The sequence below is a fragment of the Moschus berezovskii genome, chromosome 2, assembly GCF_049115385.1.
Source record: "Moschus berezovskii isolate FMDL1 chromosome 2, NW_MosBer_1.0, whole genome shotgun sequence".
Classification (NCBI taxonomy): domain Eukaryota; kingdom Metazoa; phylum Chordata; class Mammalia; order Artiodactyla; family Moschidae; genus Moschus; species Moschus berezovskii.
The window spans coordinates 9,886,800-9,904,431 of NC_142461.1; the positions used below are offsets into that span (position 1 = coordinate 9,886,800).

The 17,632-nt window shown below is 47.7% G+C and overlaps 1 protein-coding gene across 7 annotated transcripts; it reads left to right on the forward strand.

Annotated features, from left to right (window-relative positions):
- Positions 1-4,616: 4,616 nt before the first annotated feature.
- PIGV (phosphatidylinositol glycan anchor biosynthesis class V) lies at positions 4,617-17,236 on the forward strand. Of its 7 annotated transcripts, none has more exons than XM_055398185.2 (5): positions 4,617-5,474; positions 6,455-6,539; positions 8,253-8,386; positions 11,458-12,579; positions 14,094-16,206. In XM_055398185.2, the coding sequence occupies exons 3-5, from the start codon at positions 8,309-8,311 to the stop codon at positions 14,373-14,375; spliced, it is 1,482 nt and encodes a 493-aa protein (XP_055254160.2). In that variant the 5' UTR covers positions 4,617-5,474; positions 6,455-6,539; positions 8,253-8,308; the 3' UTR covers positions 14,376-16,206. The 7 variants fall into 7 exon arrangements, with proteins under 7 accessions (XP_055254160.2, XP_088699980.1, XP_055254156.2 ...); XM_055398181.2 differs by lacking the exon at positions 4,617-5,474 and adding an exon at positions 5,500-6,323; XM_055398182.2 differs by lacking the exon at positions 4,617-5,474 and adding an exon at positions 5,500-6,210.
- Positions 17,237-17,632: the final 396 nt, after the last annotated feature.

Consider the following 17,632-nt stretch of genomic DNA (forward strand, 5'->3'; position numbering starts at 1 on the left):
CATCCAGTCTGTTGGTACGCTTCAAAAAATAATCTTCAGTCCAGCTGCTATCTCTGTAGCTCAAGAAACCATCGTGTCTTTCTTAAACTTTTAAAATATCCTCCAAACTGGCCTCCCTGCCTCTTCTTCGCCTGGTGTTTGAACCTATTCTCAACATAACAACCAGAATGCGCCCATTAAAATCTAAGATCAAAATCTTCCAGTGCTTCAGCCTTACTCTGAATAAAAGTCCAGATCCTTATAACGACCTCCATGGCCCTCAGTTATCTAGCTTGCTGTGACCCTTTCGGTTTCCTCTTCTCTCTTTCCCACTGCACATTCCATCATACAGAGCTGTGTCCACCTTGGGACCTTTGCACTTATTGCTCCCTCTGTCTAGAATACTGTTTTGCCAGATAACTGCGTAGCTAAAGTCATCTCTTTTGGGTCTTTGCTCAAGTATCATCTCAGTAAGTCTTTCCCTAGCTACCTCATTTAAAATAGTAATTTGGGACATCCTTGGTGTTCCAGTGGTTAAGACTCTGCTTCCACTGCAAGGGTATGGGTTTCCATCCCGTTGGGGAAGTTCCACATGCCATGCAATATGACCAAAAAAAACGGGAAAAAAAGCAACTTGTTCCCCTGGCTCATTTTCCTTCTCTGATGGATTTTTCTTTACAGCACTTGTTACCATCAGACTTATTGTATATTGTACTCACCTATTGTCTTCCACTGTAATTAATGTAAGTTCTCTGAGGACAGGGAGTTTATTTGGTTCATTTCTATATTTCTGTCCTACAGAACAGCCTGGCACATTGTAGCCACTTAGTAAGTAGTTGTTGAATGAAATGGTAGATGTTGGCCAGACACAGTTACTTTTATAAGGTTAATGTTGCAATATATAGTTTCTCTCTTCATCGACTTCCTTAGGGACACAAGGAAAAACCAAAAGCAGTAACATAAAATGCTATTATCATGGACATTTAAAGTGAAACTTGAAACAACAGCTTTCTATTGAGTACCTACTTGTGTACCAGACATAGTACGACAAATAATTCCCCAACAGTTCTGTGCCTGTGAGGTAAGTATTCTGGCTCCCATTTTACAGTTGAGAAAAGGAGCTTCTTTGAGCTCACACACAAAGGCCCATGACTCCAAGGCCCATGTTCTTAATACACACTCCACCTCCTCCCTGGGTTGGGGGGCAACCAGGAGTAACTGGATCCAGTTGCAGAGCACAGCAGGCAAGATTTGGTTTTTGTTGTATTTAGCATGAGGTAAAATTGTTCCATTGATTTCAATCAAGTGTTTGTCACACTAAGTGTGGTTGTTAATATTTGGGTCAGGGACAGGAATGAATAGTTTCTGTATTTCACCATTGAGAGAGGGGGAAATATAGACAACTGGCTAACGTTTGCCAACTAAGCTGCCTTCCTAGAACTCTCGGGGGAAAAAGACTAAATGGCAAACTGTTCACATCTATATTTTGGCAAGTAATGATGCTAATGGATATGTTTGCTCTGGGCCTCTGAAACATTTCTAGTCAAGAAAGTGCATTTCTGGGCTACGTGTGGAACATTACCTAGGAGTTTGGTTTCCTGGGTTCCTTTCATCTGCTCTCCTGCAATGCAGGAGGAGCCTAGCCTGGTCTCCAGTTTCTGACTGGAGTTACCACATGCAGAAAGAACTGCTGGCCACTGAGCTGTAAGTAATTTGCTTTGGAGAAGTAAATAGAACCTAGCCAGTGGAGAACCCAGGGGTGTGGCCAGTAGTTCTTTTCCCAGGCTCCTCCCTCCCCACCCCCCAAATGACCTTAACCTTCTTTCATAACTGGACAGCCGCCAAGTCCAGCCTAAACAATACTCTCAACCTCATTGGCTCTTTCGCCCTGCAGCCACTACCACCCCCAAGTGGCTAAGGCCCTTCCCACTAGGCCTCTCTGTGGGGTCAAGGCTTTCTAACTACTGAAAGGCAAACACCAAAGAAATGGTGAAAAATATCTAGTATCCATGGCCTCTAAAGGATCAGCATTTGACTACTGAAATTGAGAGGAGGGTGGGGTCTTAGTTGCAGGGTGGATGGGCATCCTCAAGTGATACATATGGCAAGGCCAAAAAGGATGCTTCTGGTGGTGCCACCCCTAGTTTCAAGATGGATACAGTTGGCGTATCAGAGGCCAGTGTGGTCACTTTTGTCCCATAATGGTGTGCCCTCAAAACCAAGATTAGCATCAGCTACTCCATCCTTCCCGTAGGACTGTGTTCTCAGTCACTCTGTCTTGTCCGACTATTGTGAAGGAAGTTTAGTAGTTCTCATGGAGCACACGCTTCCTTGGAGCAACCTGACAACTTATTTCTCTCTAGCTACCTTGCCTTGCTCTGCCATCACATTTGGAGATGGCCTTGGCCGTCTCTCAGTAATTGTCACTAGACACTCCATGGTCCTAATCCTATGGAAACTACCAAACTTCCTTCACATAGTCAATGGGAAAATTACTTGCTCCCCTTTTTGTTCAGGGAGTTGTAACAGCCCAACTTTATCAAGCAATTTGTGTCAAGCACTATAAAATCCTTGTAATAAACAATACCATCATGGATTATGATATCTAGCTTCTTTGTGAATTGTATCTTTTATCATTAAAAATAATTCACCTTTGTTTCATTTAAAGATTAATTTAAAAAGGATACCATCATTTCCATGCGGACAAGGACTGTGTCTGTCTTGTTCAGTGTTATGTTCTCATCTTCATTACACAGTAGTCCTATTTTGTTGAGTAAAATCAAAAGGTAAAATTGGAATTTAATGAAGAAAATAGAGGTAGGAGCTGTTAAGACTTGGTGTGCCCTATGTAGAATTTTCAATATAGCCCATCAAGACCCATAGTTGAGTGAAAAAAGGAAGAGAGGGAAAGAGGTAAACCTGAGAAAGATTTAAAATAGTGTGGGGTGGTTAAAAAAAAAAACCAGCCAGGGAGGTTTTTAATTGAAATCCCACCTCTGCCACTAGCTGTGTGACTTCAGAACTGGTCACTTTCACCCGAGCCTCAGTTTCCTCATCCATAAAGTGCAGGTTAAACATGATCACTAGATCCTCACTGAGTACACACAATATGCAAGGTACTAAGTACTGGAAACACCTTGGTGAACAAGGCCCCCCACCCACCCATAGCACTTACATTCCATAAGAGGAAAACAAGACAATGAAACAAATACTTAATTCACGGACAGGACAACAACCAGGTGATCATAAATGCCAAAAAGAGAGCAGAATTAGGGTAGTGGGAAGTACAGGATGGTGACTGTGGTGGGGTAGACAGAGAAAGCTTCTCCAAGGAGGTGGCATTTCATCTGAGACCTGAAGTGGGTTGGCCAAGGGGTAGTCAGTCTGCAGTGAAGCATTTCAAGCAGGGGAAACAGCAAGAGCAGAGCCAGGCAAGTTCAAGAAAGAGAAATGCCTAACTCTCTTACATTCTAGGGTTCTAGAAACAGTGGTGCACTGCTTACATTGTTTAATTTAATCAGAGATGTGTATTATGAAACCGTTTCTTGGTGGTGTGGCATACTGCCTTCTTTAGGGAAGTGGCTGAGTGGTGTAGAATCTTCTGGGAGCCCTGGGGTAAGTTTCTGTCTCCTTGGCTCTCCCACAGCGCTGGCCGTTCAGCTGGCTCCCTGTGTGGATGCAGGCTCCATTTTAGCAGCAGACTCTAAAAGCAGGCTAGAGAGAGCTGCCTCCTCCACTACTTACTCACAGCCCTGGAGGCCCAGAACCCCTCCCATCCCACCTAGTCTTCCTCCATTCTGACAAGCCAGAGCTTTGTGAGCACAAGATTCAGCCTCCTTGTTTTCCAGTCGGAGCAGGAGCCAGAAAATGAAACAGGAAACAGAGCGGAAGAGAAGGGGGGTGGGTAGCAGAGAAGGAAAGGAAGGAGAAATTACAAGAAAGTAGAGCTGAAGATCTAGACAAAGTTCTACCTCTAAAGGGTGACAGTTGAGCTTTTAAAAAAACATTCCGAATTGTCACAATAGACGCCTGTCCTTTTCACAAGTAGATTTTTGAGAGAATCTGGTGTGTGAACAGAGGGAATCTGAAGAATGCATGTCTTTTTCCCTTGTGAATTCACAAAGGAAGGATGGTTCGTTTCTCGGTTTTGTCCCTGCAGACACAGTACTGCTTGGAGCCTCAAAGACTTCTAGAGATTCAAGCCACAACCTTAGGCCCCAGTCACGAGTGTAACCCACAGCTTTGCCGACTCACTCACATGCCTCTGGAGCCGAGAACAAGGGTGTATCACTGAGAAACCTAGGGTTCTAAGCTCCATTTTCCCTCTTCTCCAGCACTCCACGGCTATAACGTGATGGATCCACCTTACACACAACAAATACCTGAGGGCAGTTTAGGTCTCAGGGCCTGAAATGAGCTATAAAGAATCCAAAGATACAGTCCCTGACCCCCACAGAACTGCTGTGGGCTGCCTGTCTTTGCCTGGAGAGATAGCAACCACCTCTTTTGTTCCCACCCACAGGAGTAGCTGTTGCGGAAGATAAACCCCTCCCTCAGCCAGGGCTGTGGCCAGAGGCTAACCCAGACCCTAGCTTCGTTTGGAAGGCAGATAACTGAAACCACAAAGGGCTCTGGAATCCTGAGAAACGAGAAATCCACCAACGGAGAAGGATTTATTATCTATTTCCTCTAAGGAGGGTGCAAAGTTGTTCTAACAGTTTCCGTTACAGGGGTACCAACTGGCCGCTCCTCCCTAACAGACGGTTTTGTTGAGTTATCTTCTTTTTTCTTCTTTTTTGGCCCCACTTCCTACGAGAGAAACGGCTTCAGCGAAGGAGAAAGGAGTCGTGGGGGGCGTTCTCTTAAGTTTCCTTCACCACCCTCTTTAGCCACCTGACTTGGGGCTGAGGACTGAAGCAGGACAGAAGGTCCCTAGTAGCCGGAGGAGGGGAAAGTCCGGGGGAACCCCCACTTTCTTCACACCCAAGACACGGGGTGCCGCTGCTGGCCACAGAAACCCCAAGAAGGCTTTTCTTTCTACTCGAACTACAGCTATTGTGTGCCAGGCCCTGTGCTGAGCTGTTCTCGCCTGACAGCAGGGAAAATGCGGCTCTGGCTTCCGTGAAGGGGCCCCAGGGCAGCCCCCAACTCCGAGGGCCTCGGCCCTCAAGGGAACTTATATGGACGTTTGAGGGGTGGTTCGAACTGGGCCAACACCGATGCCGAGACAGCAGCCCTGGAGGACTAACTGAAGACGGGGGGAAGGGGCCAGCGGAGCGGGGACTCCTCAGGTGTCACCAGCGCCGGCAGGGGCCAAGGCAGAGGGACGCTGAGTCGCGGGGCTGCGCCGCCCCCGCCCCGCTCTCCCGGAATCAACATGGCCGCTGCGGAGGGGGCGGGGCAGCTCCGACTCCCGGCAGGGGCGGGGCGGGGCCGCCCTCCGCGGAGCCAGTGCGCAGGCGCGCCCGCTCGGATCCCCGGATGGAGGAGCTAAGGTTCGGGCCCCGCCTGGGAGGTTGAGACCCGCAGGCGCTGGGGAGCCGGCGCCAGCTTCGGAGCCCAGGAGTTTTGAGCGGGGGGAGGGAAGTCGTCAAACGGAGGCCGAGGGAAATGAGGCGGAGGCCGCCGAGAAGCGAGGAGCCCCGCCCCCTCCGCCATAGCGGCCTCCCAGTGCCGCCTCTTCCTTTACAGCCTCCCGCCCTCCCCTGCCTTCCGGTCGTAGGCCGGGCAAAGCGTCGCGGGCCCCCTCCGGAGTAACCCCTGAGCCATGGCCCTTTGGGGAGAGGAGATGCCCAATCTCTGCTTGGGACTCTTGTCGAAAAGGAAACGGCTGGAACGGGCTTCGGACCCGGGAGGGCGGACAGAAGGCGGCCCCTGAAGCCGGCGGCCAGCAAGGCCTGTGGTCCCGAGGACCCTGGGTCCGAACAACACCCCTCGCCCCCGAGGATGTTAGTCTTACCCAGAGGGTCCAGGTTTTCCTGTCTGCTCCGATGGGACCCTCCCTGCCCTAAGCATACAAGAGCATGCGCTGTCATCTGACAAGTACTGAGCTTGGAGTTGGGAGATCCTGGCTCCGAAAGATCGCATCCGCTTTGGCAGGAGTGAGGGCTGGTGGAAAGACTAATGTTTCAGACAGAAAGAAAAAAAAAAAGACATTCTCCTTAAATATATCCTTGGGTGTGCCACTTGACCCTAGTGAGCCTCAGTTTCTACATCTGTAAAATGGCGATGGTAATTACACAGGGTCTAATGAGCTCTCTGGTGTAAAAACTCTGGAGAGCTTTTATTACTCACTTCCCTGGGGCATATTTGTCTCAAGGGAAAAGAGTAAAACTAGTTGCTCTGTAAGTGTCCTACCAGTTCAGAGTCTGCTTTCGTAAAGGGGTTGTTGGGAAGTGAGGGCCGCAATTAGCTGAGGGAGAGCTCACTGGCTTTATTCTTGTTTTCACTTGGTTTGCCTGCAAACTAAATGTAGGCTACACGTCTTCTGTGGTCGCTGGGTCTAGAGCTTGAGTCTGGAGAGACGAAAGGAAGAATGGAAGCCTGGTGAAGAGGCAGAGGTGGGTTATGTGCTTTTCTGTTCCCGATTCTTCTGCATGTGGGTGGGAAGTGAAGGAAGGGAAAAAGTGAATTCATCTTAGGATAAAGAACCAGCGGCCGTGTAAGGCTGGCTGTTCTTGTTTCCACGATTCCTCTCAATTCAGCGAGTCCGATATTGGCAGTGTTGGGTAGATTCACAAACTACCGCTGTTCTCTGGGGATTTCGAAAGCTTGCCTTTGAACTGAATTTTGATGAGCAAACCGGTGTGGCGTTGGTGGCCCCTCCCTTCCTCCAGGCCTCCTGGTGATGGAGTAATCAACAGGCGCCCCCTTGTGCTGAAGAAAGAGGACTGTTGCTTCTGGAGAAATTGTATTTTCTGTGGCTTCTGTGACTTTGTTTTGCTCTCAACGTGAGATATGGTGGGAGGAGTACTTGGAGCAGAGATTTTATATCCAGAGCCAGTGAACTGGTGAAGCCATATCCAGTTCCTGCCACTTCCACTAAATCAGAACACAGGTTTAATGTGCCTGTGTGTAATGCGAGGCCCTGGAAGGATACTTGGGAACAAGATAGACAAAGCCCCTGCTCTCATAAACAACTTAAATAAGCAATAACTATGAAGACGACAAGGGAGAGGGTAATGAGAGCATATCACATAGTCTAGTGAGGGTCACAGAATTCCAGAAACAAGTGAACTTAAAGGTTTGATTGGTGTTAAGAAAGGAAAGTCTTCCAGCCCTTCCTCTTAATTTCTCAGTTTAAGTACAGTATTTTGCTGTTAGGGTTAGTTCTTCACCCCAAGTTGATGAGCTGCCTCTGATGCTCCTGCCCTCCCTTCTGATATCTGACTGGTTCTGTAAGAGCCATTGCTACTTCTGTGAACCCAAGGAATTGTGTTTTTTTTAAAAAAAAGCCGTAAAGTACATTCCTTCCCTCAGAATGGCTCTACAGTTGTTTATACGTTGCTGCCATTCCAATGAAGAGATGGGAAATAACAGTTTTTCCATCTGTAGTAGTCGACTTTGCCGTCCCTCTTCAGTTTGTTTTAGCAATATGAGCTGGCTGAAGTCCTGCTGAGTGGCGGTTTTCTTTTCCTTCTCCACTTAATTTAACAGACCAACTGAATACACATCAGAGGGCTTAACTAGAGTGTGTAGTCATTATGGTCTTCCAGTTCAGTTCTATGCCCCACTTTTGGGACTCTGGTTTGGGACCTAGTTTATTACTCTGGGCAAGAGGGAAAGGGCACACACCAAATAATAGCAACCGCAGTGTAGATTTGGTAGTACTTTTTTCACACTTCAGTCCATTTCACCATCATGACAATTTCGTGAGACAGACAAAAAGAGTCCAATCTCACTTACCCCTAGAGAACTGAGGCTGAGAAGAACAAAATGAAAACTTATGAATGAGAAAGTCAGGACTTGAACCCAGGCCTTTAGTTCCCGCACAGGGGCTCGCAACAGGCTTTTAAATAAAGGTTTTCTGTGAGCTTAGCTTTCCAGCTTCCTGCCTAGGGGAAGTGTGGAACTTCCCCTACAAGAATACAGTGCTTCAGAGTGACAGGAGGCAGTCCCATCTGCCTTTAAGATGCTTTTACTTCATCTAGGAGGTTAGGTGGTTAAGTTTGCCATAGTAATGCTGAAGCAGGAGGGTGTTTCTATGAAGAATGCTTTCAAGAATTTACTTTCTGCCCATGTGTGACATTTCCTCCTTGGGTTTTGGTGTTTAGAAGCCTGAGGGAGCTCAGCCCTGGCAGCACGCCCCTGAGTTCCTGGTGGTGAGAGGATGTGGCCCCTGGACCCATCCCGGAAAGAGGTCCTGGTCTTTGCAGTCAGCTGCCGTGTCCTGACTCTGGTGCTGCAGGTCAGTCTCTGATCTTTTGTCCCGAACATGCCATTGCCACATGACTGAGCTCGATGCTAAGAATAGGCCTCATCTTTCGGTTTCCCAGATGTGCCCCTCCACGTGGTTAGAACTCTAGAGACCTAGACCACATAACTGAAAAGTGGACAGGACTCTTAGAAATGATCTATTAATTTCTTATTTTACACATGAAATGGCTGAGGCCCAGAAAGGTTCAATGGCTTCCTTAAAGTCACAAGACAAGTTAGAAGAGGGCCAGAATCATACCCCGGGTCTCCTTACCCCTGGGCTAGTGATCTTTCCACCAGACCATGATATTCTGTAACCTGATGCCTTTAGGGTGTGACAACTCAAAGCATTACCCTGGGTCCCCAACCAGGAGGCTGAGCACGGTATCAGTCAGTTGAGTGAAAGAGAGGGGACACTGTCCTGAGACCGTCTGGTTTATCTGTTTAGTCATCAGTGTCTTCTGCTCTTTCCCTAGCTGTGTCCCCTTCCTGTCTCACCCACACACAGCCTCCAATGCATTTTGCAACTCCCTTTCCCTTCCACAGCTGCCCTTGATACATATTTTAATCTGATTTCAGGTATATATGAACTATATATGGTGCCTAGCACGGTACCCACTGCTTGTAGGCCCACAGTATCTATTATTGTTGAATGTACGTCAGCAGCCTAGGGATGTTCTGTCAACATTCTCTGTGCCTTTCATCACAAACACATTCTCTCTGAGGCTCATAGCTGGTTCCTTTGTGGAAAACTCCTTTCCGCTCTCCTCCCCAACTATATGCAGCATAACAGGCTCTGCTAGGTCCCAGGTTTAGTTAAAAGGGTCTTCAGCTTGGAGCCTAGGACTGTTCCCTGTGACTGTCAGTCCTGTCCCACTTGTTTTCACTGTTCAAAGTGGCCTAGTAAAGAAATTGACCAAAAAAGGAAGGAGCCTTAAAAATGAGATTGTACTCCTGTGGCCAGGCTTGGGAAAACTGACTTGATGATGGCTTTGAACCAGCATCAGCTGAGTGATTGGCAGAACTAAGAAAGCAGTGCTGTGACTGGGTGGCACCTGGGATAGGGTACCAGGAAGCGGGGGTTCTAATTCAGGTGGTGATCTGGAAACAAGCATGTTTCCTCTGTGCTGTTCACTCAGCCACCAAATTTTATTAAGTTCCTGCTCTGTTCAAAGAATTGCTAGGTGGGAGTATAAAAAGTCATGATCTCTTTTCCCTTAAGTAGCTGACAATCTAATGGGGAAAAACACATTTAATAATAATGCTATTTCATTGTCTCCCCTTCCCCACCGGCAGCTTTAAAACTCCTGCCATCAGGTTATATCCTCAGTTACCCCTCATTGTTTTTGTCATCTCTGCTAGTGACAGCTCATTTTTCCTCATTCCTTGAAGGTTTCAGCTCCTGATTCACTGTTGCTCTTTCCAGCATTACTGTATATTTCTTGGTGGTTTCATTATTAATAAAGCTGATACATCTAACCACTATCTCCTATCTCTCCAGTTCACTCCCTCAGGACTCAGTCATTGATTCTAGCTCTGTTTCCCTGTCCCTCACTCACCTCGTGGCTTCGGCTCTGCTTTTTACCCAGCTTAGAGTCCATGGTCTACCATGCATGCATGTACTCACTTGCTCCCTTCTTCCTGTCTTAATCACAAGACAGAAGCCCAACCTTGATTAAATTCAATTCCATGTGTACTCTGCGCCTGCATCTGCTCAGAGAAAACCATACAACTCTGTTAACCAGTCTCTTTTTATTCAATACCATTAACCCATGTGAGTCCTTAGTGCTGCCTGGCAATCTTAGTGTATTTCCCTGGTCCAGTCCCTACATATTCACTAAATTTTTCTGCCTATCATAATCACCTGGGAGAGCTAAAAACAACCTAAATGCCCAGGCTGTACCCCATACCGGTTAAATCATTAATGTTGTGGAGCAGAGGAGAAACCCAGGTATCTTGTATTTGAAACTCCAGTGCACAGGCTACTTTGAGAGCTAGGGTCAGAGATTACTTACTTTACACATTTTTCTTACTTCCTCAAGTCTCTAGTACCTTTTCTCTAGCTTGTTTTCCTGAATGAAAATTCAGAAAAATAGAAGCAATAAGAAGCAACCTCCTGAATACTTCCTCCACAGCCATCCACAAACCTACGTCTGCACCTCTGCACCTTCACTGCTGAAGGCGGGGTGAATTGTCTTGTCTTCTCTAAACTAAGGTCAGCTCCTCCACTTCCATAGCAGATTCCATCCCCTTTTGCTTGCTCCATCAGTTCTTCCCTTTCTCACTCACGTACACAGTGGTTTCCGTTCTGCTGGATTATTCCCATTGGCAAACAAATGCCTCCCACTTAAAAAAAAAAGATTTCTCTTGACCCCACAATGTCATTCACCTACTACCCCGTTTCTGCTCCCCTTTACAGCAAAAACCCTCCAAATAGTTGTCTATGGCTGCTGTTTCCCTTCTCCCTTCCTCTGTTGGACCCGGTCTGGGCACTCTTCTCTCTCCTCCACTTCAGTGAAATAGCTCTTGTCATAGCCACTGGTGACCTTCACTGGATTGCTAAATCCAGTGGTCAGTTTCAGTTCCTGTCTTACTTGACCCGTCGACCACATTTAACAGAGCCGATCACTCCTTTGCTTTGCTTGGTTCTGTGACACTGTGCTCTCCTGTTTCCTCCCTACCTCACTGACCCTTCCTTCTTTACTGTTATTGCTGGATCCTCACTCTCTTTGGGCCTCTGAATGTTGGCATGTCCAGGACCCAGTCCTCAGAGCTCTTCTTTTCTGTATCTGCACTTCTTCCCTGGGTGGGTGATCTCATTCAGTCTGACACCTTTTAATACTATCCATGCACTTGTGACTTCCGAATTTATATGTCCACCCCTGATGGTTCTCCTCACCCTCAAGATTCATAGACCTCACTGCCTCATTGACCTCTGCACTGGAACACCCACTTCAAACTGAACTCATGGTTCTTCCCCAACGTGTCTTTTCTTCCTCATTTTATTAAATGGTGGTTCTTCCACTTGCTCAATCAAAGTACTAGTTCTTCTTCATCCCACAGGCTCTCTTCAATGCCATCATCCCAGACCATCGTGCAGAAGCCTTCTCTCCTCCTCGCCTCGCCCCCTCTGGCCCTGCAGACCAACTTGTGGAAGGTCTTCTGGGTGGCCTGGCTCACTGGGACGCTGAACACTTCCTTTTCATTGCCGAGCACGGCTACCTGTATGAGCACAACTTTGCCTTCTTCCCTGGTTTCCCCCTGGTCCTGTTGGTGGGGACTGAATTGCTGAGACCCCTGTGGGGGTTCTTGAACCTGCGGAGTTGCCTGCTCATCTCAGTAGCACTGCTCAATTCCTTGTTTTCCGCGCTGGCTGCACTTGCACTTCACGACCTGGGCTGTTTAGTTTTGCACTGTCCCCGCCAGGCCTTTTATGGAGCACTACTCTTCTGCCTCAGCCCCGCCAATGTCTTCCTGACTGCTGGTTACTCAGAAGCTTTATTTGCTCTCCTGACGTTCAGCGCCATGGGGCAGCTGGAAAGGGGCCAAAGCTGGACTAGTGGACTCTTTTTTGCCCTTGCTACTGGTGTACGCTCCAATGGGCTAGTCAACATTGGCTTCCTCATACATTCTCAGTGCCGAGGCTTTTTCTCATCTCTCATGGTGCAGAATGCTCTGAGACAGCTCTTGAGGCTGATGGGCTCTGTGTTCCTGTCAGTGTTCACACTCAGCCTTCCCTTTGTCCTCTTTCAATATTATGCCTATACCCAGTTCTGTCTGCCAGGCTCAGCCCACCCCATTCCTCAGCCCTTGCTGCAATTAGCTGTAGACCAGGGCTACCGAACTGCAGAGGGAAACAAGCCACCTTGGTGCGCCTGGGAACTTCCCCTAATATACAGCTACATCCAGGATGTCTATTGGAATGTTGGCTTTTTGAGATACTATGAACTCAAGCAGGTGCCCAATTTTCTACTGGCTGCACCAATGGCTATACTGGTTGCCTGGGCAACTTGGACATATGTGACCACCCACCCTTGGCTCTTCCTTACACTTGGAATGCAAAGGAGCAAGAACAAAAAGACCCTAGAGAAGCCTGAACCTGGATTCCTCAGTCCTTGCGTGTTTGTGTACCTGGTCCACGCCGCAGCGCTGCTGCTGTTTGGCAGTCTATGCATGCATGTTCAGGTGAGGTGGACTCCGGGCTGGGAGAAGGTGTGAACACAGGCCAAACCCGCTGGGCAGGAACAGGCAAGACAGCTAACTTCTTCCATTTGAGTGACCTATACCTAATTTATTCATTCAACTACTCTTTGGGGTGTTTTTATTGTGAGTCCCTGGGTCAGACCACTGAGGATAGAACATGAATAAGGTAAGATTGCTGCCCTAGTGGGTCTTGTGGTCAGAATGGAGAGGCAGACATTTAACAAGTAAAAGGTAAAACTACAGTATAGCGGAATGGAAGAGGAGATCCTTTTGAGATACAGTATTGTGGAAGCACAGAGGAAACAGTAGTCAACTGTCCAAGGAGGTGAGGAGGGCATCATGTGTAGGCTGGGTCCTGAAGAGTAAGAAGGAATTGCATTTAAGAAGCAGAGGATGAGCACTCTGCCAGATGGAAGGGCATGGGTGAAGACAGAGAGTCCTAAAAGGACCTGATCTGACTGAGTTATAGGGATGAGCACAGAGGATGTCTCTGGGACCTTCCTCTAACATACAAGTGTACCTGCAATGTCTCCTTGAATGCTAACTTTCTGAGGTACTCTGAGCTCTGGCAGGGGCTCTGTTTTCAGAGGGGACGTCTTCTGCGGTATTCAGTCAGTGGTGAGGATGGAGAGAGATGGGAAGGATTTGATTGTATGTCCGATTATTTTTGTTCCTGGTTGTGGCCTCAGGTCAGCATGACCCCGGGGAAGTCTTTTGGTCTCCATACTGGTCATTCCTCAGCAGTTTGTGCCTCTTGGAGGTACACATTGGCTGTCTTTAAAGTCCTACAAGCTATATGAATAAGACACGGGAAACAGAAAGTAGCATTCTGTGTTTGTAGCCAGATTAGCTACTGGAGTGAATGTCAGCAAAGCTTAGATTTTCCAGAGATGAGGGAGACCATTTGGACACCTGGCTTTGGACTCCCCCAGAGAGGCTGTGTTGAACCACAGGATCCCCTGCCCCTTGCCTTCTGCTTTACCATCCCCAGGGCATGAGAGAACTGCTTCAGGTTCCCAAAGCCTCAGGGGCAGCCTCGAGCTTAATATTTATTTATTTATTTGGCTGCATCAGGTGTGAGTTTCAGCACTCGGGATCTTTAGTTGTGGCATGTGGGATCTAGTTCCTTGACCAGGGCCCCCTGCATCTGAAACACTGAGTCTTAACCACTGGACCACAGGGAGGTCTGCAGCCTCGAGCTTAGAGTCCTGGTCCTGGGCTAAAAGTGGACCCCGTGGAGTGTTTAGTATTGATTGGCCCATTAGTGTGGTAATTAGGCTGTAGCTGTGTTTCCTTATAACATTGCAGTCACCTGGCTGGTGTTACACATAGCTCTGTAAGGCAGATCCTGAGCTCTGCTGAATGTGTCTTTTCCGGTATAGTACACTCCTAGTCTGGGAGCTGTAGTCTGCCCAGCAGCAGGGCGGTCCCGGGCTCACCCCGTCTGAGGCAGTGCTGCTCCAGTAACCGTGTGGACTCCCCTCTCGTGATTCCAGGTCCTCACCAGGTTTCTCTGCTCCTCCACTCCTGTTGTGTACTGGTTTGCAGCACACGTGCTTCTGGATCAAGAACCGCTGCTGAGATCCCTCGAGACTGTGCCCGGGAGGCCTCCTGCAGGGGACCCCCCACCAGGACAGAAGGTCCCCAGAAACTCTCTCATGGGACTCTTGTACAACTGGAAAGCTTGTTCTCTGGTCACACGATGCATTCTAGGCTACTTCGTGACTTACTGGCTCTTGGGACTACTCCTCCATTGCAACTGGCTGCCTTGGACATAACCTGGAGACTTAAGGGACAGTCCTGAAGCAGACGTAACCAGGGTCTGAAAGTACCAATACACACTGGGGCTGCCTATGCTCCCTGGAATCCTTACTCTGTCCATTAGAACCTCTTTCTCTATCTGAACGTTGGTTAGGAATGGAAGAAGTGAAAGCCTCTAGAGAGCCCTTTCTGGTCCTTGCTGTGGCAAATTTTAGAGTGGTAACTGGTTTCTCTATAAATGAAGAAATCTTATTCCAGAACTATGTTGTCAATCAGCCTTATCAGAGATAGTCTTAAATTTACCACCTACCCACATGTAAATTTAAATATAAATTTCATCAAAGGCTGTAGCTGACAAGCTGATCATAGTCCACACAGTGATGATGGAGGCCTGAACAGTGTAGCAGCAACAGTAAAATGGGAACATCTTTTCTAAATGGGATGGTGTTTCTGATGAGTTTTTTCATGATTTGTTCACTTATTTATATGAAAAATCTTACAAAGATATGCAAATTAAACAACTTTTGCTAATATCTGTAATGAATTACCTTTTTATTTTTATTACTATATTGGCTTGCAGGACCTTAGTTCTCCAAGCAGGGATTAAACCCGGGCTACTGCAGTGAAAGCACTGAACTGGACTGTCAGGGAAATCCCATAAATTATCTTTCAAAAAACATAATACAGGACTTCCCTGGTGGTGCAATGATTAAGAATTCGCCTGCCAATGTAGGGGGACATAGGTTCGATCCCTGGTCCAGGAAAATTCCCACATGGCATAGGTCAGCTGAGCCCATGAACCACAACTACTGAGCCCACGTGCAGCAACTACTGAAGGCCATAGGCAGCCTGAGCAGCCACCGCAGTGAGAAGCCTGTGCACCGCCATGAAGAGTAGCCCTGCTCACTGCAGCTAGAGCGAGCCCACACACAGCACCAAAGACCCAGTGCAGCCAAAGATAATTTAAAAAAGAGAGATTTTAGAAATAATAACACAAATTAAGGGCTGAGACCCTGCCACATGCTCTGCATCAAGTTATTTGAGGGGGAAAATCATGGTAAGAGGAACATTTCATGAGGAGGCAGAAGGCCTAGATTATGGTCCTCTAAGTATAACCCCGGAGAAGGCAATGGCAAGCCACTCCAGTACTCTTGCCTAGAAAATCCCATGGACGGAGGAGCCTGGTAGGCTGCAGTCCGTGGGGTCGCTAAGGGTCGGACACGACTGAGCGACTTCACTTTCCCTTTTCACTTTCACACATTGGAGAAGGAAATGGCAACCCACTCCAGTGTTCTTGCCTGGAGAATCCCAGGGATGGGGGAGCCTGGTGGGCTTCCGTCTATGGGGTCACACAGAGTCGGACACGACTGAAGTGACTTAGCAGCAGCAGCAGCAGCAAGTATAACCCCACTTACCAGCTGTGTGCCCTTGGAAGAGTTTCCCAAACCTTAGTTACCTCTTCTGAAACTAAGGGGAAATTGTATTAGCCTACTGGAAAAAAATACCCAGTTCTGTTTTCAGCACTTAGAAGAAACTCTCCCTCTTCTCAGGTGCAACTCTCAGGAGTAACTTCAGTGACTTTTCCTTTGAATGAGGGAAAGCACTGACATTGGCAACTAAGGTTCCTGTCATGTATTAGTAAACCTGCCCAAGGCAACTAGATGTTCAACTCAGTGAGCGGTGACTGGTTTTCCTGCCCTTCACAAGTGCCTGTGCTTGCTTTATTAGTAGACAAGGATCAGAGGAACCATCACAGCAGCAGAAATTGATAAATTGTAGGTAAGTCCAGGGTTGAATGAAATGGTATCTTCTGGTCCCCATTTGGTTATGGGCCTGTTTGTATAATTGTAGTAAAAACCTTGATCCCTGCTGAGCTACTTTTTCTCATTCTTTGAGCCAGGTAAGAGGTTCTGCATCATCACCACTCATTCCCCATTTGAACCAAAAATTCCAGGAAGCAGATACTTCAAAATAGATGGATAAGCAGCATTTGGAGAGCCCTGAGAACTAGAATTATGACACACTCCGTCTGACCATGACTGAAAGCTCAACTTGCCAGCTGAAGGGACGCTCCTGGCTGAGCCCCAGCACCCTCTGTTGGAGCTCCTAGTCAGCCTGGCCAATAAGCATTTCCCATCCATCGCCCCAGCTTTAGCACAGCTGAGAGAATTTGGTCCAGAGTCAAGTGCTTCTGAAAATGTACACACAGATCAGGACAGCCCTCTGCCTTCTGCCAAGACACCCGAGTGCCCTTCTTGGCAAAAGATGATCACCCCTGCCCTAGTGTCCCTCCAGTTGGCAGAAACTGCTCCCTCTCTCCTCAGCAAACAGCTGCAAGTCTGGGGCCTTCCACCCTGTGTGCAGGAAGAGTTGAGGTCCTGAGTCAGCTCTTCATTGCAGAGGGAGGAGTACTAGGTCGTTTGCCCTCGTGGGTGCACCTCGCTGCCTCTTTTGGCGGGTAATCAGGACCGATTATCCCCCTACTGAAAGAGGTGACTCAGACTCCACAGGTTAGGGGGTGATTTCACTGCTCTGGAAGCCTCAGCCTAACCTTCACACTGGATCTCATCACCCCAGAAGCAAATGATTTCAAGGACCAGAAACCCTTATAAATTGGAACCTCTCCTTCTCAACTAATGTCAAGGAATTAAATCACTCTGGTATTTTGCAAAGACCATTCTAGTTACAGTTGATCATAGAGGAGATAACTGAGAACCCCAGCTAGGTGGACACACCTGGTGTGACCTGGGATGGACACCGTTTTCTCTCTGACCTTGGAGGGATCTAGTTGCTGTTCTCTAAGGAACTAAGGAATGGGCTGATTTTATGGCCAGCAGCTGTCTTTTTACTATCCTATTAACAGCCTTTAATAGTCTGGGAGAGGGACATGAAGGGCCCAAGGCAGGAAGCTTCCTGTTTACTCTGAGGTCTAACAATGCTGCAGCTGGGTTGGGCGTCTACAATTTCAGAGAAAAGTCATTTCCTTCTGAGACCCAGCTAAAACAGAAACCAGACCCTTCATGTACCTAGAAGTAGATGCTTTTTTGTTCTTTAATGAAGGTGGGAGGAGAAGGGAGTGTTTGACATGTCTTTACCAGCCTCCCTAGAAAAAAAAAATCACTTTTCTTGAACCATCCTCTCACCTTCACCTAAAACATGTAGTGTGTGCAGGCTCAGGGGATTTGAAACTGATTCTTTGAGCAATTGTTTAGTAATACCTATTTTAGGGGAATAAGACTGGTGTGCCTCTTGTCCTCAAATAGCTGTTTGATAG